Source organism: Pantherophis guttatus, chromosome 1, assembly GCF_059756535.1.
Source record: "Pantherophis guttatus breed Tessera chromosome 1, ASM5975653v1, whole genome shotgun sequence".
Lineage (NCBI taxonomy): Eukaryota > Metazoa > Chordata > Lepidosauria > Squamata > Colubridae > Pantherophis > Pantherophis guttatus.
Genome location: NC_142063.1, coordinates 323148280 through 323172424, shown reverse-complemented (window position 1 = coordinate 323172424; position 24145 = coordinate 323148280). Strand labels below are relative to the sequence as shown.

The 24145-nt window shown below is 39.4% G+C and overlaps 1 protein-coding gene across 3 annotated transcripts in view; it reads right to left on the bottom strand.

The window, feature by feature from the left end:
* Nucleotides 1-24145, bottom strand: part of DPYSL5 (dihydropyrimidinase like 5) — a 60448-nt gene that overhangs the window by 14203 nt on the left and 22100 nt on the right. For all 3 annotated transcript variants that reach the window (XM_034421163.3, XM_060693134.2, XM_087883354.1), the window contains exons 3-9: nucleotides 7247-7405; nucleotides 4471-4650; nucleotides 3256-3324; nucleotides 2848-2892; nucleotides 2478-2553; nucleotides 1936-2092; nucleotides 1557-1698 (exon numbers count right to left, since the gene is read on the bottom strand). In XM_034421163.3, the coding sequence (XP_034277054.3) occupies nucleotides 1557-1698; nucleotides 1936-2092; nucleotides 2478-2553; nucleotides 2848-2892; nucleotides 3256-3324; nucleotides 4471-4650; nucleotides 7247-7405 (828 nt within the window). The remainder of the gene's footprint in view (nucleotides 1-1556; nucleotides 1699-1935; nucleotides 2093-2477; nucleotides 2554-2847; nucleotides 2893-3255; nucleotides 3325-4470; nucleotides 4651-7246; nucleotides 7406-24145) is intronic.

Below are 24145 nucleotides of genomic sequence, written 5' to 3'. Positions count from 1 at the left end.
TTTAGGCATATCAGTAAGTAAATAGATTGGAGCAAACTGATAAGATATTACATATTTGGAGTTTTAAAAAGCTCTTCACCAAAGGCTCCAATGAAATTAACCCATTGGATAAAAGCACAGGTCTTTTCATCTGGCTAACAAATAGTAAACAGAGCCTAGAAATAATTCTCAAAATAATCTTTCTTCCTAGGAAGATCTACATAAGGTGAGCTTCCACAAAGTTCAGCATTGGGAATCTGTTTTAGTATTTATTAGGAGTGAGCAGAAAAAAGGCAATTTTGTTGATTTCACAAGTAATTCAAGACAGAAAAATGGGGGAAAAAACAACAGATTACAAAGAGCTTCAAAAGGGTATCTTCACATTGGTTTAATGAGCTTTAAAATGGCCAATGCAGTTCAGTGTAAGTTAGTGCAAAGGGTTGCATACTGAAGGAAAAGCTCACAAGTCTGAATTAGCAAATAGTTACACAAAAAGGGTATCGCGTTTTATAGCACAGTGCAAAGTCCAACCCAGTATATGGCTGCTGCAAATAAGGTGAATTCCTAGGCTAAAATCTCTAGCAAAGGTACTGAAAATAAAACTGAAGTATGGTAATGTCCTTGTAGGGCTGCATTTGAAGCATTGTCCCATTCTGGTCCCTTTAAAATGACATCCAAGAACTGGTACAGAAACAGGCACTGAAAATGATGAATGGAGTAGCTCTTCTAAGAAGGAAAACTGATGGCTTGATTTTTCAAAAGAAGATAGGTACTGTAAGGGGTACTATACTATACTTCCATGTTGGAAGCATCAAAGTGCTTCTGTGGTGAAAGGGTCAGCCGGTGACATCACTGCTGCCCGGGGGATGCCCAGTTAAGGGTTCCTTTCATGTCCCTGTTAAGTTGTCCACTGAAGTGGTACCCATCTATCTACTCATGGTTGCCCACTTTCAAACTGCAGGGTTGGCAGGAGCTGGAGTGAATGAGAGCTCACCCCACCATGCGGCAGCAACCAGGTCTTGAATGCGAGCCTGCCGATCATCAGCCCTGTGTCATAACTACATGAGCTGCCATGCTCCTAGGTAAGAGATGAATGTGGTAAAGATACATAAAATTGGGTTTTTCATGAAAAATGTGGCTAGCAATTTTTTTTCATAATATTAAAAATTGGATCATCCACAGACACAAAAAATGATAATCCCATGATTTACTCCTGCAGAAATCTTATTTCTGAGATCAGTAAACTCTGCTTATGGGACGCGGCGGCTCAGTGGCTAAGAGGCTGAGCTTGTCAATCGAAAGGTCGGCAGTTCAGCGGTTCAAATCCCTAGTGCTGCATAATGGGGTGAGCTCCTGTTACTTGTCCCAGCTTCTGCCAACCTAGCAGTTTGAAAGCACGTAAAAAATGCAAGTAGAAAAATAGGGACCATCTTTGGTGGGAAGGTAGCCTCATTTTTTATTTCTCTACCAACTTAGTATATTTATTTCTCTACCAACCTTCCCTGCTCCTATTTAGGAAACCAGAATGGGCATCCTTCTTTCTTAACAGCCAAATTCTCTTTGATACCATTACTTACCACTCCACGTTCCCAGATGACAGCCATACGGTCCTGTACCCCACTGACTCCATGGGGGATCTTAGTGAAGTCTTCCTTCCCCATTGCCTTCTGTTTAGTGGTGAAAGGGCAGTGATCAGAGGCCACAACATTCACAGTGTCACTGAGGGGAAAGATAAAGGAAACCATAGGGTAAGTCTTAAGTACTGTTTGTTGTGCTGATATTTCACCCTAAATTTCACATGAGTCGTAGGGTTGAGTGGTCTAAAAATTTCATGAATGAATGAATGAATGGTCACAGACTTTCCCTTTCAGATCTGCCCTTTTCTATCCCTTTTAGATTACGTTGCAATTGGTTCTTCAGGTATTTACTAGAGTTAAGTAATCCAAAGCTTCTTACTTGGCAAGCAAACTCATGAGGTAGGCGGAAGTGTTTGTATCTAGCCGCAAGGGTGGCACCGTGACGTAGGCTGCTGCATGGGACCAGTCTTGGTGATAGTAGTGTAAGCCTGTTAGCGTAGTATGTGCTGTGGTGGTCTCTGCATACACAACCTTCCCTGCAGGTAAGAAAGGGGAGAAATCATTGACCCCCAAAGAGTTAGATCCAATCTTTTCAAAGAGTTCATTACCTTATAGGGTGATAAATAGATAAGGCGACGCATCAGTCTTTATCTGATATTGAATTATCTGCATAGAGTGAGTAAACCTCTGGTAAAGACTTTGAGGAAACTGAGCATAGAGATTGGAAGAGGAAAATAGCACTCTTTATAGTGCCACATTTAAATATATAGCTATTAAAATGTAGAAAAAGTCTTTGGAACCAGGATGGGGTAAATGGCAAGGTAGGATTCAAAGCCTTCTTTCCAGCTGTCTTAAAATAATAATAAACACCATGTATTTTGCATTAAGTCTTTGCACTCAGAATCAGAAGTTGGCTCTCACCTTGCATTTTGGCTGTAGCTATAACATCCCCGGCTGACATGCTAGAAACGTTGACCAGATAGACAGGGCAGTGAGTCTGCCAAAAGAGGAAAAAGGGGGAAAGCATCAGACTGAGCAGTGAACTAGGTTTCACAGTAGAATATATACAGAAGGGTGCAAAATATTCTAGCTTTTTGCAAGGAATTGGATAATGAAAGTAGCCTATGGGAAATTAGGGCTCAAGTGGCCTGTTGTAGAATGAGAGCAAAGAATCCACCCAAGAAATTTCCTTGAAAAGAATAAACTTGTAGTGGATATAAGGGCTCAGCCATTAGCTCTAAGGTGGGTAAATTTGGTTCCCCAGGGAAGAATGGGGAGAGCTGGCTCTTACCCGATTAGCAATGGTGATGACACGATGTGTAGCTTCAGCCTCTAGCTGCAATGAGAAAAGGACATGAGACAGTGCAAAATATAATGCATGTTACTTCTCTGCTATTAGTACCCCATGCGTGCTTAAAAACCCTACCACATCCCTGTCACTCAAGCAATGTTCAACTATTTTAAAGTCAGCTTGAACAATTGATAGCTTCATGGTAAGGTATTCTAACTACAATATGCCAATAATAATGTGCTATAAATAGCAATTAAGTCAGTGAGCAGAGATAATCATGTCGACTGGGGAGGGGGATTCCCCCCCTTCCATATCCAATCACACAGGTTCATGGGACGAGAGGAGGAGGAGCAATTTCTGACTGGAGGATGCATGAACATGTGTACATATATCACATGGCATTTTTACCTCTTCTGGTCGGCTGATCTCAATTCCCTCTGGACCAGTGATGCCCAAATCCAGAGCTTCTCTAGCCCCCTGTACAGAGAATCAGAACAAAAAGTTCAGGATTGAGAGAGCAGTATCCTTTTTTTCTTCTTGATGCTTTAATTACACATTTTGAAACCAACTTCATAATCTGGAATGCCAATGCATGATCTAAAGGTTGTGTGAAGTGTCTCCCACTTCACATTTTCAGTGTGTATGGTGGCTGAGATGGTGATTCCAATCCATAATTCTTATTTATTTATATTTATTTATTTATTTGGTTTATTTGATTTGATTTATATGCCATCCTATCTCCGCAGGACTCAGGGTGGCTCACAACAATAAAATATCTGAATAAAAACGTGTTAAAATACATGTTAACCCCCCCAGTCCAGGCTAAACAACCATGTCTTTAAGTCGCGGCGGAAAGTGCGGAGGTCAGGGGCCAACCGGAGTCCCAGAGGAAGTTGGTTCCAGAGGGTGGGAGCACCCACAGAGAAAGCTCTGTTCTAGGGGTCGCCAGTCGACACTGTCTAGCCGACGGCACCCTCCCTGTGAGAACGCACCGGGCGATGGGGAGCTGTTGCTGGTTGCAGATGGTCTGACAAATATCCTGGACCTAAGCCATGTAGGGCTTTATAGGTCATCACCAGCACCTTGAATCTCACCCGGAGGGCAACCGGCAACCAATGCAAGTCGCGCAGGAGAGGTGTAACATGGGCGTATCGGGAGCCACCCATCACGACCCGCGTGGCTGCATTCTGTACCAGCTGAAGCCTCCGGATGGTCCTCAAGAGCAGCCCTAGGTAGAGAGCATTGCAGTAGTCAACACGGGAGGTGACTAGCGCATGAGTGACTGTGCGTAGGGCATCCTTATTATATGTGAAAATAAAAAGAATGATGATACTGGATTAATGAGAGCACAACTGCATGGGTAGTGTAAATTGCTTGTGGAAATACATCCAATTGTTCAGATGACACTAATGATAAGAATGAGAGTATGTGTGGGACAAAGGCAAACTTTGCAACATTCAGAAAAGGATGATGGAGAAGATGATGTGCCCATCCAAACAACTTGCATCTTGGAAAAGTGGCAACGACACTTTGAGACTCTCCGCATTCATGAAAACAGTGGCACTCAGATCCATCTAAGGTGGCACTGTTGGACACACCCTACCATCCTCCAAAGCAGCTTACCTCAGCCACTAGCTCGCCATTCTCAGCATGAACACGTGCAATCGCTCCAATATCTTTGCAAGCACGGAACACCTGATAGAGCTCACTGTCTCGGAGCATGTACAAGTCTTTGTATGTCATGAACATCTGGAACGAGTTGACACCCTTCTCTCGAACCAAGGTTTCCATTTCTGATTTTACCTAAGATACCAGGAGGAATGGGGTTAAGAAAGAATACATTAATCACTATTTGTAATTTTAAAGAAGTCCTGGAGACAAAAATATCCTGTCCATCCACTCATAGACAGAAAGGATAGGAGAATACTGCATGTCTGAAACTCAGAATTCAAGGTCTCCAGGACTGTCAAATAAAAAGGTAAAAGATCCATGACGACAGGACAGAACCTGCATTTTAAAATTTGCCTTCTTGCCACCCCACATTATACCCTAACCAGCTCATCGCTAGCTCTGAGCAAGAAACTTCATAGCATATTGGTGCATAGTTAATTGTGTAAAATCACCCAAACTTTTGCTTCAAGGATAAAATTTTAAACCTTAGCTCTACGTATTTGCATACTAGCTAGACAAGCTCTGTGATACAGGAAAGCCATTGTAACTCTTGTTCAGGGGCCCTGAGTCACAATCTGAGTTTTTCAAGAATGTCCTTTCACAGGTTCATCTGCTCTGCTTGAACTTGAATGTTTCATAGGATGTTATAAAGTCATCAGCACAAAAGGTAGGATATAAAACAAATCATATATATATATATATATATCAAGTTACATGTAATTGTATATATGTATAATATGGTTGTCAATGGTTCACATGCAGCCCAAATGTCTAAAGGAAAAATATTACATGATATTCTATAATCACAAGCCCTAAAGCAGCTAGCTGCAGCATGCTCCTTCCTCCTCGGTCACCGTCACAAAAAGGACAAATGATAGCCCAGAAAGTTGTACAAGAGGGCTGAGCCTCCATAAGGGACATAGGGACAACTTTCCTTAGGATGCTAACAAAGTCTTTAAAACAGGAGTCCTGATACTGACAATATTTTTTAACCAACTTAGTGAAATGCCATATGCAAGGGAAAACCATGGTACAGCCTACTGCCTTGCAGAATTAGAAGCAGTACAATAATGAATGAACCTCCTAAAATGGGTAAATTGAGTAATTATGTAAAGTGTGCTATATAACAACAGTCACTAAAAAGCCATTTTGGAGTTACAAATTGAAGCATGAAGTGAATAAAGTGTTTCACATTTTTCTGCTTACTACTTCACTACTCCATACTAGTATTTCTCCATCCATCTTTTTCTAAATGTACTATACTACAAATGCATTGGAGTTCATGATTTTGGGAGTTGTACCCTGGGCTCAACTTGGAGAAAGCTCTTCCAAAGCATGTTTCTTCTTAAAAGCTTCTGGGACAAGACATAGAGGATAAAACCACCAGAGAAGAAAATTCAGAGCAGAGTGAACAGAGTGAAAGAAAAAGAGTTCAAGCAGAGTATTGTCAGAAACTGAGGGTGGTAGGAGGTTGGAGAAAAAAACGACTGAGCTGCAGAACGCAAACAAAAAACTACTGTATCCTCAATCACCCAACCTGGACAAGATGACCAGAGGATAGATGTATATAATCCAGTAAGCAGGGTCTGTAGTTCCTGAACAAGCTCCAGTTATTTGAGGCTAAATACATACTTTGTAAAAGGAACTGCACAAGGGCCTGAGTTGAAGTAGACCCCAGCAGATGATAACATGAGGACATGAGAATGGATGGAAACTTGTACGCAACATTGGCAGAAAGCTGGGCTGTTGGACGATGATGATCATTATCCTGGATGAACAGGGCAGGGCCACAGTTCAAGTTCAATTTTTGGTAGGATTTGACAGGGTACTGCCAGCTACTTTAGAGGGTCACTTCTTGTCAATTTAGAACAGTTTTAAATGTTATAGTATTAAGTATTATTTAGATTCCTAAAATCTTTAATCAGTATGCCCAATTATGGTTGTCGCAGCATGGAGAACCACACTGAAGGCTAATTCTGGAACACATATGACATTACAATGACATTACAATGCAAATCTTACATATTTGCATTCACATGTTGTACCTACACAGGAATCCAGTATTGGGTCTTACGGGTTCTTAAATACACAGATTTTAACTTATGGGTTAGAACTGCAGTCAGACCAAATGTGGTTTGCATCAGCAGCACACCCACTGTACAAAGACATGGAAGAAATTGTGTGCTTTTAAAGCAATGTTAATTCCTGGTGACTATCTAGATTAGTTGCTGCAGTTTTCTTGGCAAGATTTTCCATTGCCTTTTTTCTGGGGCTGAGAAAGTAACCCAAGGTTGCCCAATTGGCTTTGTGCCTAAGGTGGAATTAGAATCACTGCCTAAATATTATGCTTGCTAAAGAGGATTTTTGATCTAAAAAGATTGAAGACTAGTACCCTGTTTCCCCAAAAATAAGACATCCCCTGATAATAAACCCAAAAGGGCTTTTGAGCGCATGCGCTAAAATAAGCCTCCCCCCGAAAATAAGCCCTCCCTGACAATATTTAAACGCAGAGCTGGAAATCAGGTAAGACGGCAAGAGGAGCCCCAACTTGCTCCATATGCCCCAAAATAATAAGACCTCCCTGAAAATAAGACCAAGCACTTATTTCGGGGTTCAAAAAAATATAAGACAGGGTCTTATTTTCGGGGAAACACGGTAGTACAGAGGATATTAAACTAGACAATTTTTTTAATTGCTTCATATTCCCTACCAGGTTCATCCCTCTTACCTTAGGTGCCCACCAGGTGATGCCCATATGCAGGGCATAATCACAGCACACTTTTGGGTCAGCCAGGCTGCGACATTTCTCATAAGCATCAAGCAGGGAAATTTCTTTATCTGGAAGTACGTGTCCAATAACCATGGTGGTTCCCCCAACCAGGGCTGCCTACATATGGAGGAAGAAAACAACTCTTTAGAGATTTATTATATTTATATACCTGAAATTATTTCTATTCCTTTCTTGTATCATTTTTATAACTTTCAGGGACCTAAATATCAATATTAGTAATTATCTCATATTAGCAAAAGTATGGTAATATATTACAGGCATTAGCAACAGTAGGATATTAAATTATTTAAAAATCCTCCCAACACAAGAATCACATTATTTTAAATAACTGAACAAATAAAAAAGGCTGTTCACTTTATATTGAAAGTTTAGCCAGATGATACCAGATAAAGACTATATTCAATAGAGAATAATCACAACCCATCTTGCCTCCAACAGCAATGCAAAAAAAGTTTTTAGATAACCTTTAAAAATTTTCAGATACAAAAATAAAAACTAACAAAAACTAATAATTGACGTAGAAGAAAGAATGAAAAAAGAAGCAAAGCTAGAAGTGCAGAAAAAAGAAAAAGAAATACAAAGAAATGACTTTTATAGCAGGTACGTATAAATTTTAGTTATTAAACTCGTATTCTAGGTTTACTACATAACTGTCATTTTTTTTCTGTTATCTAACTTTTTTCTAACCATCAAATCCATGTCATAGTTTTATTTTTTTCTGCTTCATGTGAAATGTTTGAAAGTACAGGAAAAAATCTTTAGCTATTAAGATATTAATAGCTAAATCTTTAGCTATTTTTCGGTTTTCTGGCAGTCAGCTGATTTAGAAATCCAATGGGAATTTTGCATGATTTTAGAGGTGGAATGGTAGATTCATTTGTTCTGCTTTTCTGTTGATTTCTCTTCATTTCTTAAGAACAAACTATGCATTCAAAGAAGTCTTGAACAGATTTCTGCAGGTCAAGAAGTGCTATACAGAAAAGCAAAACATTTTTATTTTTATTTCTTTGTTGCTGGAGGTAAGCAGAGTTTGTATGGTTAGTATCTATCAGGAATGTTAGAGTTGTGTCATGCCTTAGATTTGGGGTTTGTGGAGGTAGACTAGATGGCCTCCAAAATCATTCTTATTAAATGTATTAGAACATCTCTGGTTCAGGCATGTCTCTAATGGGACATCATTGTTTATGTGAAATGTTTTTTACTAATTCCAAGAAGCCTTTAACTCTTCGTCCTCCAACTTTAGAAGTGATGAGATAGGCACTCAATGATGGAATGATGAGATAAGCACTCAATATGCTGAGAAATACTCTTTTAAAAGGCCAGAGATAGGTAGTTCTACTTAACAATCCAGAAATAGATAACGGGAAATCCTTGATTAAACCAAGCCTAATCAATTCAAAGAATAATGCCTTCTAGCCTCATCACCCCTTATGTCCCCAAAGTGTGGGACTACAAGATGTTCTAACAGGTCATGAGATATAGAGTGGAAGGAGTCATCCTTCAAGTACCCAAGTGCTGCCCAAGTGCTATAAAGAGTTTTAAAGGTTAAAACCAGCACTTTAAATGTACTTAAACTGAATTGGTAACCAGCACAGTATCTATGGCATTAATGTTACATGTTTCCAACACTGGAAATTAGCCTGCTGCATTTTGTAATTTTTATGTAGTCTTTCAAGACAGCCTCATGTGAAGCATCTTATTATAATCCTCATGGGTGGTAAGAAGGACACAAGTTAACTATGCCAGGTCCTTCTGCACCAGGTAAGACTGCAATTAGCATACCAGCTGGAGCTGGTGGTTCTTGCTTCAGTGATTAAGTAAGAACTGAGTGTACAAAACAACCCTCAATTTGCGAATCTGCTTCTTTACAGGTAGTACCTGCCCGAGAGATGGCTTTGGTTGCTCTTCCAGGTTATTTTTGTTGGGATTGGATGGGGTGATGTGCCTCTTCTGTTGCTTTTAAATTTCTTGGTGAGTTTTTTGATACTGTTGATATGAAAACATTGTGGGAGATCATGTAACAGTTTGAGGCGTGGTATCATTTCACTGTAGGCTGTTCTACTGGGGATGCCTAGAATGTATAGAAAGGCCTAAGAGGGAGAGAAGAGATCGAAATCGAAACAAAATGGAGTTGTTTTTGTATATCAGGATTCTCCAATATTAGCATGGTTGGAGAACCTGATATACAAATAACAACTCCATTTTGCTTTGATTCAATTTCAATATGTTCCCTCCCACCCAATTTCAATAAAGATAATCTGGAAGAACAACCAAAGCCATCTGTACCTGAGCTGAAGTCTGATTGAAAAGGGTCAAGATTTCTAGAGTGATGAGGTTTGATTTGCCACAATTGTCTGAACAATCCTTCTCACAAAAGGAAGGTTTAAGCCTGGCCGGTAGTCTTCTAGGAACATAGGATCCAGAGACGGCCTCTTCAAAAGGGGGCATACCACAGCTTCTTTCAGGGCTGCTGACAACTCCCCCCTCAAGCAAAGGGATAATTAACAATCTCATGAATACAGCAGTGACTTATCCTCCTTTCAAAAGCCAGGATATTAGCTGAACAAGGGCTCCATGTTCAGCAAAACAAATATTGGCAGGGAATCAAAAGGAGAAAGCTACTGCCCATATGCTTTCCTTTGGAACTTCCTGATAGGAAAGCTAGGCCGGAGCCAGCAGAGCTGTTTGGTAAAAAATAAAACCGCCCAGCTTCAAGGCCACTAGAGACCATGCCAAGAATCTGGAATCTGTTAATTTAAACCACTGCAGCAGGGCAATCAGCCGTTTTGAATGCCTTTGTTTTTGTCTGCAGTAAATAAATCTTATCTGAGACTTTCACGTGTCTAGATAAAGAGCTGAGCTGAAGCAGGAAGTATCTATGATTTATTGCTAGCTCCAGAGAAATACAGCTTGACAGCTAGGAACATCTGGCTAGTTTCTAGAAGAAACAGGATGTAAAGTTCAGATCAGAAGTAGGGATTTGAGATGCTAATGAATTATAATACATCTCATCCCTGACAAAAATGGATATTCTGACAGGGGCTACCAGTCCTCTCTCCCTGGACAAGGCAGATGTTTTATTGGCTCCACTATTACAAATTAAACATGCCAATAACCTATCTCAAATAATCAGAAAGTTGGTATAATATATGTTAAGTAGATATACAATAACTTACTCAAACAAAAGGAGTTGCTTTGAATACTGAATAATCCGTGTTTCACTGCCTGGATTTTTATGAATCCCACCCTGCCTGAGACCCAGGAGATGTGCTTCTACTAGGGCTAAACCACCATCAATCTGACCCGACATTGCAGGCAATTGCACATAGTGTCTCATGAGGACTGTTTTGAACAGAATAATTTCTGTCATAACAACCACTTCTGGTTTCTTGCCAGTCTAACCTCATTATTTGCATTATTGCTTTGCTCGGTTAAAAAAGGATACACGTACCTCATTCTGCTTTTGGGTTTTGCCTCTGCTTTAACTGAAACCTATTCAACAGGCACTGCAACCCCAGAAACAGTGGAGTGGAATGCTGACAAGCCCCAAACCCAATGATGTTGTGTGATGACATTTTAGGACAGGCATCAACATATACAGTATGGGTATGTGCGCACAAAAGCTGTTGCAGACAGGTTTCTACATTATCCCAGACCAGAAGAGAACAAATTCAAGACCAGGTGATAATTAAGGCGTAGACACAATGACCTCCTTATTATAGTTTCTAGGGATGCCTGTCCTCAACTTATACCACGAGTGGACTGATATACGAGGACAGGGTGTTGACAGCTATTTGTCTAAAATCTGCAGACAAGGAGAGTTTTTTAGGACAATCTCGGTTTTTGTCAGGAGATGGTCATCACTTCTGATTTCTATTGGCAAGCAATGTATCAGACAGGACTGTTTATTACTGTTTAACTTCCAGAATCTAACTACTACCCTATTTCCCCCAAGATAAGACATCCCGATAGTAAGCCCAATCGGGCTTTTGAGCGCATGGCAATAAGGCCAAGCACTTATTTCAGGGTTCGAAAAAATATAAGACAGGGCCTTATTTTCGGGGAAACACGGTAGCAACAGAGGTGGGTTTCAAATAGTTTTACCACCAGTTTGCTGCGCACTGAAAATGTGCGCACGCGCCTTCCATGCATGTGTTTTGCTCGCCTGCACGGCTTGCACGCGGCTTAGAAAACGTGGCTAAATAGGACAGCATCGCACCGGGGCGGATGGGCAGGCTCACCCGCAGGTCCCCACTATCACCTCGCCTGAACTGGTCCAAACCAGCTGAATACCACCACGGACTAGTAACCTTTAGTGTATATTTCTTCTGGAAGACTTCCAAGAAATTCCATGACTCTCCATTTCCATTCAGGAAAAAAATGGGACTGATAACTTCCTTCAGTTTTCTAAATGGAGAAACATGGAAAAGCTATTACAAATTGAAGCAGAAACCAGCATAGATACTGGGACAATGATGCCAAGAAATTAATTTTAGATCAGCATTATTTTGAATACAAGGCTGAAGCCTATTAAATATGATGTGTGAAATGAATTTCCCTCACTTATTAGGCTAGAGATGAAGTGAAGGAGAAATTTCAGCAAATACTGGGGAAAGAGAAAATGGAGTTAAAAAAAAAGAAGCTTAATGGTGTTTGGACCAGGCTGTAGCGTAGCAGCCCCAGTTATGAGCTGGACTTGTAGCTTATCTATCTATCTATCTATCTATCTATCTATCTATCTATCTATCTATCTATCTATCTATCTATCTATCTGTTGTTGTTAGTTGTGAAGTCATGTCCGACCCATCACGACCCCATGGACAACGTTCCTCCAGGCCTTCCTGTCCTCTACCATCCTCTGGAGTTCATTTAAGCTCACGTCTACTGCTTCAGTGACTCCATCCAGCCACCTCATTCTCTGTCGTCCCCTTCTTCTTTTGCCCTCCATCATTCCCAGCATTAGGCTCTTCTCCTTAGGTGCCCAAAGTATTTGAGGCCAGATCATCTTCAGGATCTGGCCTTCTAAAGAGCAGTCAGGGTTGATCTCCTCTAGGACTGACCGGTTTGATTGCCTTGCAGTCCAAGGGACTCGCAGGAGTCTTCTCCAGCATATCTATCTATAGTCATGTTCAACTATATAATAAATATATTTTTCCTGAGTTTGTAAATGGAGTTAGTATATTATAATAATATCATTATGATATAATGATGCATTTATTTAGTATTGTTGTTGTGCAAGTAATTCTCAAATAGTAGAGGAATTGGTAAATTGGCATTCATGTGAAGTTGACTGAGAAAAGATACAGATATTTTTTAATTTTTTAAAAAAGGAGATCTAGTCAGTGTTCTGTATTAATAAAAGCTAGGAGCTTCTTTTATTTGCAGTAAATGCCATTTTTACTCCTAAAAAATAGAAAACAGGGAGTCTTTTTAAATTGATAATCAGAAGAATAATTCGGTGTAGTCACAACAATCTTGTTCAAATCCAATCATTTACTGCCTCTCAACTACCACCTCCCATCTGAGGATCACTCTCCAAAGCTAATTGAAGGAATTGTACCTCTTCACATGCTCACAGCTAGTTTTCAGTAACAGAATCAATAACTCCCAACATTGAATCTGTTGCGATGTTTGGGCATGTGTCCAAGGAAGAGCAACTGCAGATTCATATTAAGCTTCTTCTTGAAACATGAAGCAACCAGACACTAATTTAAGTAGCCAGATAGGCAATAGTTGAGTGTATATGTAATATGAGACAGAAAGTGAAACTAATATTTTCATATTTTTATTAAGACTTAGTATTATAAAAGCTTATAATACTGACCTTATAGACATAGTCTGAGTTACATTAGTAATACATGAAGCATTTTTGAGAGTCTTTTCAACTGAGTGACAGTTGATAGAAATTAAACATGTTCCACATAACTGCCTTTGTCATTTAAGAAAGTAAGTTGTTGGTGAAAGACCTGAAATAAATCTTTCTTGTGGAAGATACAATTCAGGGAAACTTATCTGTAAAGTTAGCAAGAGCAAGAGCAAGTCTGATACTGCTTCATAGTGCTTTACAGCCCTCTCTAAGCAGTTTACAGGGTCAGCATATTGCCCTCCCCCAAAAATCTGGGTCTTCATTTTACCGACCTTAGACGAATGGAAGGCTGAAGTCAACCTTGAGCCGTTCAGAATCAAACTCCTGGAGTGAGCAGTTAGTTAACCTGCAGCACTGCATTCTAACCACTGTGCCAGCACTGCTCTTAGTTCAGTCCATAGCAAAAGGTCTGGGAATATTATTGAGAAGCTTTTTACAGCCTGTGCACCCTCCAAGCATGTGGATTTCAATTCCTAGAATTCTCTAAAATTCTCTAATTCTATAAAAAATATATAGGCAAATTGATTTGAAGTTTAATCTACAATTAATCAGAATTCAGGTTCCATACTAAGGCTGTAAAAAGCTAAGGAAAAGGACATAATGCCCCAGTTTCATTCCACTACTAAGCTTCATAGCAACTCATATTATGTCTTGCTGTTGTCTAGTGAGTACAGATGGATTCAGCACCAAAAGCCTGGACAGCTCCTGCCAACCTCAAGAAAAGATAGCAACAGCAAGCAGATGAGCTTCAAGCTATTTAAAAAGGGGGCATTTCTGCCAAAAGTTGCTTGCTTGTCAGATGGGTAGCTATATAAATTGATTTAATAATAATAAAACTATCAGATACTCTATTTTATAAAGTAGCATTTGAAATTGGGCTTTGGCCAGGCTGTGATGAAAGCTAAAGCTATTTCTAAGTCTCTATACAACCAATGAAATCATATGAAAGGCCATTTTCAGGCAGTTTTTTGGGCCATTTTTGGGGTGTTTTCAGGGTGTTTTGGGCCCGAAAAACAAATCAAAATGGCCAGAAAACAGGCCAAAAAATGAGCAGGCATGGCACCAGCCAGTGGTGGGATTTGCCGGTTTGCCAAATTGCACAGAATCTTAACTACCGGTTCGCCTGAACCGGTGCAAATTGGCAGCAGCCCACCTCTGCCTCTGCTTGTCGCCACAGAAGCAGGTTGGTCTCCTGTAAGACTTACATGCAAGAGATGGATGAATATGAATAATTCCCTCTTGAGAAGAAAGGAAGCAAAGGCTTCACAACACCTCATATAATCTCCCTCAACCAAGGTCCTAATTTACTGTATGAAGCTACAGCTATGAAAACTTCCTTTCATGGACTATTTGACACCTTAAGGATTAACTTTATTTTGGAGCACAAACATTCATATGCATGAAATTCCATCCATCATTTGACATGGAAAATGATGGTTTGGGAACAAATAATGTGAAAGATTGTGCATATCCCAAGAACCTGTTCTGTTAGTAATTTGTTCCTCAAACACATAAGTCAATAATTATTGAAGGATAGACATTTAAGATTTAATTACAGTCCATAACTGAGTCCATAGCCCATAACTGAGACTCAAATACAGAAATAGAAATGTTTCAGCATGGTTATTTTCTAAAGGCCTTGCAGCTAAAATTCCCTATTGGTGTACCCCAGTTTATTCGCGCATGGCACCAAGGATGCAGAATGCTCCACCACTTAACAAATTTAGGCTCCTTTCTTCTGGTCTTCTTTTGTAAGGCCAAGCATCATTTCTGTCCCAGCCAGCTGTTCATCCATTCTTTTTGGCTGGTGTTTACTGCGTTGCTTATATTATCTGTACTTCAATTCTTCTTTTTAGGAATTCAATACTGGAGTGGATTCAGTTGAGAATGAATGACTTTTGATAACCTGGTAAAGATTATCTAATAATAGCTGATTAGAGATTTGAATTTGGTAAGCAACAGACATAGCAATTCTGAATCAATTCATTTCTGGGTTAATATAATGATTGATAAACTAACTAAACTGGGTTCCCAGTTTAGGTTCTATAGCCTAATAAAAATTAACAGTGCACAAGTTTATCCCCAGTCCCATAGTTTCAGGATCAACCAGAAATTTAGAATTAAGCCAGTATTGTGAATGTCAACTAGCATTGCAAACAGAATCAGACATTCGGTTTGCCTTCTGATACAGAATCATTTTCTTCATAAGGAAGAAGTACTCTCTCTCAGTAGGCAGAGAGATAATCTCAACTCCTCCCTTGGCTGGGAGTAGGTATACAGATCATATAAAGTTTTTTTGTAGAAATAAATCAAAGCTCTATACTAACATAGTTTAGAAGTTATGAATATAAACATGAGGTTACATAATTTGAACTATGCAGAATAAACAAAAATATCTGGTTTCTCCTATATTGTATAATCTTTTCTGACACTTTGAGTGCTTTAAAAACAAAGGCCTATTCAAGATGAAGGTGCATGCTAGAGCGAAAAAATAATTAAACTAAGAGCAGTCTTCTCCAGACTCTGACCAAAGTAGACTTTTCAGTGAAAAGACATTCATTGGTAAACTACAGAAGGGACACATTTTAAGAGTTTTCTGCTTTTATAGACCTAAGTGAATGTCCAGCTAGAGAATGTGCTAGGATTCTTTGAATCCCCACCCAAGGATAGCTACGTATTTCTGTTTTTCTGGACTACTACAGGAAGTTGTATACCTAATCTTAGCTTCTGTTCATCCTGTCTTTGCATATTAATTTTATTTGGAATATTTTTGTAATCTGTATTATTAAAGGTAACATCTCTCCTGTTTCCCAAAGGAAATTGCACCATTTGTAGCAGACCACTGCCATCCTGTGGTCCACCTGAAACATTGCATATATTTTTGTAAACACAATTTTAATAAGGAATTTTATGTTTTAAAATAAAGCTTGCTTTTTAATAAAATTGTTCTACTTTCTAAGGAATAGCTGAACTTCTAGTCACATAACTATACATGAAGTGATCAGGAGGTTATACTGCAGAAATTATTTCAATTTTTATATTTTTAATAAACAAATTGTGGCAAGTTCTTAAAGACATGGGAGTACCAGACCATTTTATTTGTCTCTTGAGAAACCTATATGCGGGTCAAGAAGCAACAGTGAGAACTGGACATGGAACCACTGATTGGTTCAAAATTGGGAAAGGAGTCCGGCAAGGCTTTATACTGTTTCCCTGCCTATTTAACTTATATGCAGAGCACATTATGAGAAAGCGGGGCTAGATGAATCAAAAGTTGGAACTAAGATTACCGGGAGAAATATCAACAACCTCAGATATGCAGATGATACCACTCTAATGGCAGAAAGTGAAGAGGAACTAAAGAGCTTCTTGATACGGATGAAGAAGGAAAGTGTAAAAGTTGCTTGAAACTCAACATTAAGAAAACTAAGATCATGGCTTCCGGCCCTCTCAATTCCTGGAAAATAGATGGGGAAGAAATGGAGGTAGTGACAGATTTTATTTTCCTGGGCTCCAAGATCACCGCAGATGGGGACTGCAGCCAAGAAATTAAAAGACGCTTGCTCCTGTGGAGGAAAGCTACGGCAAATCTAGGCAGCATATTAAAAAGCAGAAACATCACTCTGCCAAAAACAGTGCATATAGTCAAGGCTATGGTTTTCCCAGTTGCAATGTATGGCTGTGAAAGCTGAACTATAAGAAAGGCTGAGCACCAAAGAATTGAGGCCTTTGAACTATGGTGCTGGAGAAGACTCCTGAGAGTCCCTTGGACTGCAAGGCAATCAAACTGGTCAGTTCTAGAGGAGATCAACCCTGACTGCTCTTTAGAAGGCCAGATCCTGCAGATGAAGCTCAAATACTTTGGCCACCTAATGAGAAGGAAGGACTCACTGGAGAAGAGCCTAATGCTGGGAAAGACGGAGAATGAGGTGGCTGGATGGAGTCACCGATGCAGTTGGTGTGAGCTTAAATGGTGTTGAGACTCTAGAAAGAGTGCAGAGAAGAGCAAGAAAGATGATTAGGGGATTGGAGGCTAAAACATATAAAGAACGGTTGCTGGAACTGAGTATATCTAGCCTGATGAAAAGAAGGACTAGAGGAGATATGATAGCAGTGTTCCAATATCTCAGGGGCTGCCACAAAGAAGAGGGAATCAAGCTATTCTCCAAAGCACTTGAGGGTAGGACAAGAAGCAATGGATAGAAACTAATCAAGGAGAGAAGCAACCTAGAACTAAGGAGAAAATTCCTAACGGTTAGAACAATTAATCAGTGGAACAACTTGCCTCTAGAAGTTGTAAATACTCCAACAGTGGAAGTTTTTAAGAAGAGACTGGGTAACCATTTGTCTGAAATGGTGTTAGGTTTCCTGCCTAAGCAGGGGGTTGGACTAGAAGACCTCCAAGGTCCCTTCCAACTCTTTATTCTATTCTAGTCTAGCTTTTGCAGGTGAGCTGCCCTTTCTTTTTCCAAACACTGCCGCTTCAAACACTCAGGATACAAATACTTGGAAGCTTCTTTAGGACTTCCTGTCCAAATGAATTAATTCATAGCAAATATCAAGAGAGCACAGCAAAAAGTAGGCAAGCCCCATAAAATAATCTTGCTTAAATTTTTATCTGTAATATGATCCCGCTTGAAAAAACCCAAGAATACAACAGAACATTAACATTCGTCTGAATGTGGTTTGTAAACTCTTATCTGATCCAGTTGACAAATGAATTTATTTCAACTGCAAGGCTGATCTGGAACCCCCAGGTTTGTGGTTTGCAAATCTTAATACAATCTCGTAACTAAATGCAGGCTGAGTATTTTTAAGTAATCCCTTTGAATAGATACATGATTCTTCTTTGTGGTTTTTTTTAAACACATAATTTCTGAATTTTAAGGTTACCTACCAAATTCAGATTTTAGGAATATGTGTAGCCTGTCTTCAGATATTATACTGTTGACTGGGAGAGAAGAGGGAAGGGAAATGGAAGCAAATAAGTCCTGTACTTTGTGTGTTTGGTTTAACTTCTGACCCAAAGCAGACTACCATGGAAGTGAGAGATCGGATCTAAGTCCAGCCCACCTTGAATTCCTTCTACTCTTATCCCCCCGCTAATTTCCCTTCGCTGCTAATAGTTCAGATTCTTGTTGACAGCTCAAGCTTACAATTAGACATGATACCAGTAGTGGGTTTCAAATCCCGGCGCTATCAGTTCGCTATCGGTAGCATGTGGGTGCATGTGCTTGTTTTGTAAGCGCACGTGTGGCGCTTCTGCCCATGTGCAGAAGCTTCTGTGCATGCACACGGCATTTTTGATGATATCTGGGCGTGTGGGCGGAGATTCCCGCCGCCGCCGCTACCAGTTCGTCTGAACCGGGACGAACCGGAAGAAACCCACCACTGCTTTATACCCATTTGAACTATCTAGATCTCCTGATTTTCCTAATGTTTGACACTACTCTTAAAAATATGTAGCAAGCAGACCACCGCATCAAGTCTGTGATTCTACTGTAAATGCCAATGGATGTCCACTATTCAGGACTGGGGTAGTTTATGAACTAATCAGAGGACATCTATGACAGTCAAACATTTCTCTGAAGTTGTGGAAATTGAGACAAAAATGTATGATCTCAAGAGAACAGGTGCACACAAAGAGGCAGCTGATAATTTTGATGAATCATGACTGTTCAAGAATGAAGAATTATACAGGTATTCACTCCTAGATTATTTTCATTCTCACTATGTAAGAAGCATGGAGGGAGGTGAAAGGTGAATCCTCTGGAAAAGATATCATACAATAAGAAGTTCTATTAAACCCCATTTGCATTACAATATTTTGATATGAGTGGATATATTTTGAGATTTGGCAAAAATGGCTGCCATGATAGGCACAAGTTGTTGCTATATTTCCACTTCACAGAAAAGCATACTAATGGGATCCAAAGACAAGTAATCTGCCCCAAACTGTGAACATGTGTCACATCTTAAAACAGAAATCCATATCTCTGAAACAGAAATCCATACCTCTGAACACATAATTTTCTGCTCCAAAAGAAACAAATTTAACAAAAAAGCAAAGCAATAAAGCCAAAATATAAAAAAATAAAGTATAAAAAGTAAATGTAGAACATGATGTTGGAACATAATCTAGGTTTTATGAGTTCCCTCTTAGAGGGTGAACTTTCAATTCATACACTATCATAATAGGAAAATTATGCTCCTTTTTCCTACTACTATTTGGTTCTTTCCTGACTCTTCCCTGGATTATTTCCAGTCTTTTTTTGTTCCCCATTCGTCATTCCCATGTATCCTTCTTGCTATATAAAGAAACAAGAGTTATTCACTGAGGAAGAGTGAACAGCCCACCATCACCTCTGAAAAACTTTAAACATTCAGTTAAATTAAAAGTAATAGGTAAATAAATGAGATAGATTAGCACAGTATTGTGAATGCAAAGAGATGTTCCACAGGCACTGATTATCTTTTTCTTTTTTAAATTTAGAGCTATGTATGTTATAAACGATGTTGAATTGCTGTTTTGATATCATAGTGGAATATCATGCAACTTCTGTCTGACCTTTCCCATAAGATACAAGAATGGATGAACTAAAGAGGTATTAGCCTGCTGGCTCCACAAGGATGTAAGTACAGTATATAGAATTGAAGGATTAAAGGTGACTTTCAGATTCTAACAGCCTCTGCTTTGCAAACAAGTTCAAGACCAAGAAGATATTTCTTTTTGCCTAAAGATGTCTGAAAGATTCTATTTGCCAACTTCTACATGAATCAAAACAATAGAAATTGTGATAATTCAACAGTACCTGCAGAAAAAAGAGCTTTGATAAGTAAAAATAAAAATAATTTATAATCATTACGAAAATAGAAAGAATGTTTTTTTAAAAAAAGCTGGCAATAAAGTTGTTTGAGATTACCATTATAGGGGTGAGAAGGGAACTACAATGGGCAGAAGCAGATAGGTTTTTATTACAGCCTCAAACCTGTATTTAAAACTTCTTTTGCTAAGGATTAAAAGGGGCTCACTTGATGCTTTAAAACTTGTTTGTCATTAAGAGATGACAAACAGTTAAGCAATTTTCAAAAGTGATTAAAAAATAAGGCTTGTAGTTATATAGGCTACAATATAACTGTGAGATTGATTGAAATCCCTCAACTCCCAGCCACTTGACTCATGAATCCAGTGGTGGGTTGCTCCCGGTTTGCACCGGTTCTCAAGAACCGGTAGTAAAAAAATTTAATAGTTAGGAAAACCGGTAATAACATTGGCTGGCCACGCCCCCGAACCAGTTCCCGGCCCGGTCGCCGTTTGTTTACCCCGCCCACTCCCAATCTATGCTGCCTCCTGAGTCCCAGTTGATGGCTAGAGGGAAAAAAAACTGTTTAAACTCTTGCCATGGGGTTTCAAAGGGTCGCCCTACAGCTGATCAGTGTTAAAAGAAAACAAATGAGTAGACTGGTGCCTGCAAAAATAGAAAAAACAGCCCCTTTCACCTTCAGCATAGGTTAATTAGCACAAGTTAATTAGATCGGCCTCCCGACTCTCAGCTGATTTGCGCAGGGCTCAGTCTGTTCCTAGCTGCAAAGAGTGCTGGAGAAGATTTTTTTCCCTAGCTATGCTGAAAAAATGAAACTGAAACTAAAGCAGGTTCTTTGCTGCAACGTGACAAAATGAGGCAGAGAGAGATCTCTTTTTCTTTTTCCTCACCAAAAAAGGTAGGTACAAACAATGGGAAATTTAGGGAAAAAGAGGAGAGTTCAAGATTTTAAAACACAAAAGAAAAAAAACTATATTTAACTAGGGAATTGTAATAATTGAGATACTATTAATTGTATATTGTGTTGAAAGCAGAAATGGTTAAATTGTGGTTTGGAGGAATATATGGGGGAAATTATTTGGTTTATTATTATTGGTAAATATAATTAATTGATTTGTAAGAAATTGGATTGCATGGAAATAATTGGAATATTCATGTTCATATTGATTAATATACAAAAAAGATAGTTATATAACTAATTGGTTTATATTAATATGTTGAATTTATATTAAACAACTGTAATATTACATAATTAACCAATGTGAGGATGGATATAAAAATAGATGACAATGGGAAGGGGTATAATATAGAATAGAAAGGAAAAATTGAATTTGATTAAGATTAGAGATGAGGATGTAGGGTAATATTGGTTTTTTTAAAAAAATAGATGAGGAATAAATATGGCAAAAAGGAAATATAGAAATTGTAAATTTAATTGAAATGACTAAACACTGTTTACATTTGTGAACTGGCCAAATACTCTGTTCAAAGAAAATACATTGTATGTTTGTATGTGTGTTTCTAATTATTGCTATTTATTCATATTTGTTCTCTTTTATTCTTTAAAGTTTAACAATTCATTCTTTATCTTAATATCTTTATATTTGTTTGGGATTGGCTTTCTTCCCTTTCATCTTTTTTATTGTACAGCAATCTTTCTCCTCAAACCTACCACCTCTCTCTTTTCTTTCCTTCTAACTTTCTCTTCTCCCCCTCTTCTTCTCCTCCCTACTTCCTCTTCCTTTCTCCTTCTCCTCCTCTCTTACCCTCACTCCTTCTCTAATTTCCCTTCCCTTCCTTCCTCCCTTTTCTTCCTTCCCTCTCTCTCCTTCCTTTTTCCATCTCTCTTCTCCTTTCTTCATCCCTCTCTATTGCTGTATCCTTTTGTGCATATGGACTACTCAGAGGGCTGAAAAAGTTATTTTTGACTGGTCCTCGCACTTTTGACCAGTCCTCGAACTTATGACTGTCCTCACATTTTACGTTTTTTGCCCTATCTTATCACCATGGTGAAGAGAAGCAGTTGTGAAATGAGTGACACGGTTGTTAAGAATGCTGCACGGGCATAAATGTGAGGATGGTCATAAGTGTGAGGACCAGTCAAAAGTGCGAGGACCTGTCAGAAATGACTTTTTTCAGCCCTCTGAATAGTCCCTATACACATACCCATGGCCACCTGGTCACATGACCAGCTAGCCACGCCCACTCAGTCACATGACCTCCAAGCCACACCCACAAAATAAGCCACGCCCACAGAACCTGTAGTAAAAAAAATTAGAACCCACCCCTGCATGAATCAATCAAAAAAATCTCAATTTCTGCAGTCTACTCACAAGGAGCTGCTCTCTAAAATACATGTGAGTGATACCATAACTTCTCCTTTTTCCAGAGAGAATTCGCTAGCCAGAATTTGTCAACTGGCTGTCGATCTCCACTGCAAGGCTGTCCCCGCTCCTTCAGGGATTTATAGTTTGCCATGAGTCCTCACAGGAAAATGACAAAGCACACAATTGTTTTGTTCACTGTGTCAAGATAATTCTCATCAAAATGTCCATCTTCAAAATGAGCAATCACCAGCCAGTCATATCCAGCAATTCAAGTGGTTTTGAAATTAGAGAGGAAATAAACTAACACACAAGCTCAATGAAAAAGCAGAAGGCTTCCCTGGAAGGCAGATACAATAACATTTCTTAAGAAACAGTGAATTCCCTCCCTCCCAAACTATATATATAATGGCATTATCTGAAATAGAAATTGTGAGGTAAACCTTGATTCTGTAGAAATAAATATCCCCTCTCTGCCAGGGGTGGGCTGCTGGGGGTTCGCAGGGGTTTGGGAGAACCTCTAGATTCTGTGCAGTTCTGAGAACCCCCAAATCCCACTCCTGGCTGGCCCCACCCCATCCACCCTTCCCCTCCCAGGAGTCCCCACATGGCCCGTTTTGGATGCAGGTAAGTGCAGGGCACGCGCGGAGGCTCGGGGAGGGTGAAAAATGGGCCTACCGGAAGTTCAGCTCCAGAGGGCCTCCAGAGCCTGGGGTGGCCCTTTTCGCCCTCCCAGAGGCTTGAGGAAAGCCTATGGAGCCCGGGGAGGGCAAAAACGCCCCACCCCTGCCGTGGTGCAGGAGGCTGACTAGGCCACGCCCACCCAGCAATCGGGAAGAGAACCCCTGCTCTCTGGTAAGCAGAGGCATTTATTCTGAAACAGGAGGTCAAGACAGTAGATCAGCTGTCTCCCAACTGTCACAGAATGATTAGGATGCAAGGAGCTATATCATTAAGAATATACTGAGTTTCTTTGGAAATATAGGAATGTGGTAACCACAGACTGTCTCATCCACAACCTTACTCTGCTCTAGTACACTTTCTGGTAAGACAAAAGAGTTGACCATAAATTAACAATAGCAGGAACTAGGAATGGGTCACAGCCGGATTAAACATCCATTTACAAGTCCGCTTGAAGAAACCCATTAAGCTATTGTTGAAGCTGATAAAGTGTATTGTCATTAAGAAATAGTATTCATAAATATACCAAGCTATTTAGATTCAGGAGTGTAAGAGAATGAGTCCCATCTTTCATATTTACTTAGAACACTACTGTAATACTGTCTGTGGTAGAGCAGACAGAATCTCAAAATTAGGAGCACTGGCACAGTCATAAGCAGCAGCAACTACAAAAATTATGAATATTTGAGTCATTTGACCCTCTGTGAGTTATGAGAGGATGATATTTTTCTGAATATCATCTGAATATTTTCTGAATATTCTTGACGCGGTAAAGACTAATGAGGAGGGAATGGAAGTGGGGACTTGTACATCAAGTATTTTCTAATACAGAGCTACCCAATCATAATATGGAAATATATGTCCTTAAGGTCAACTTCTTCATCATAGTCTGATATTCAGTATTCAAGTCTTTCATTAAGTCACCCCCATTCCATTCTGCAGGTATTAATTTTTTTATTTTTCAATCATCTCAAGAGTATCATCCATTATGGTACTGAAATTATTCTCAATAAAACAAAATGTATTTTATGTGACAGTCTTCTGCAAAAGATCCGGCCAGAACAACTATCTTCAACTGCCAACTGACATTGATTATTATTTTACTGTGAAGATGACTAAATTAAAATTCGGATTTGATAAC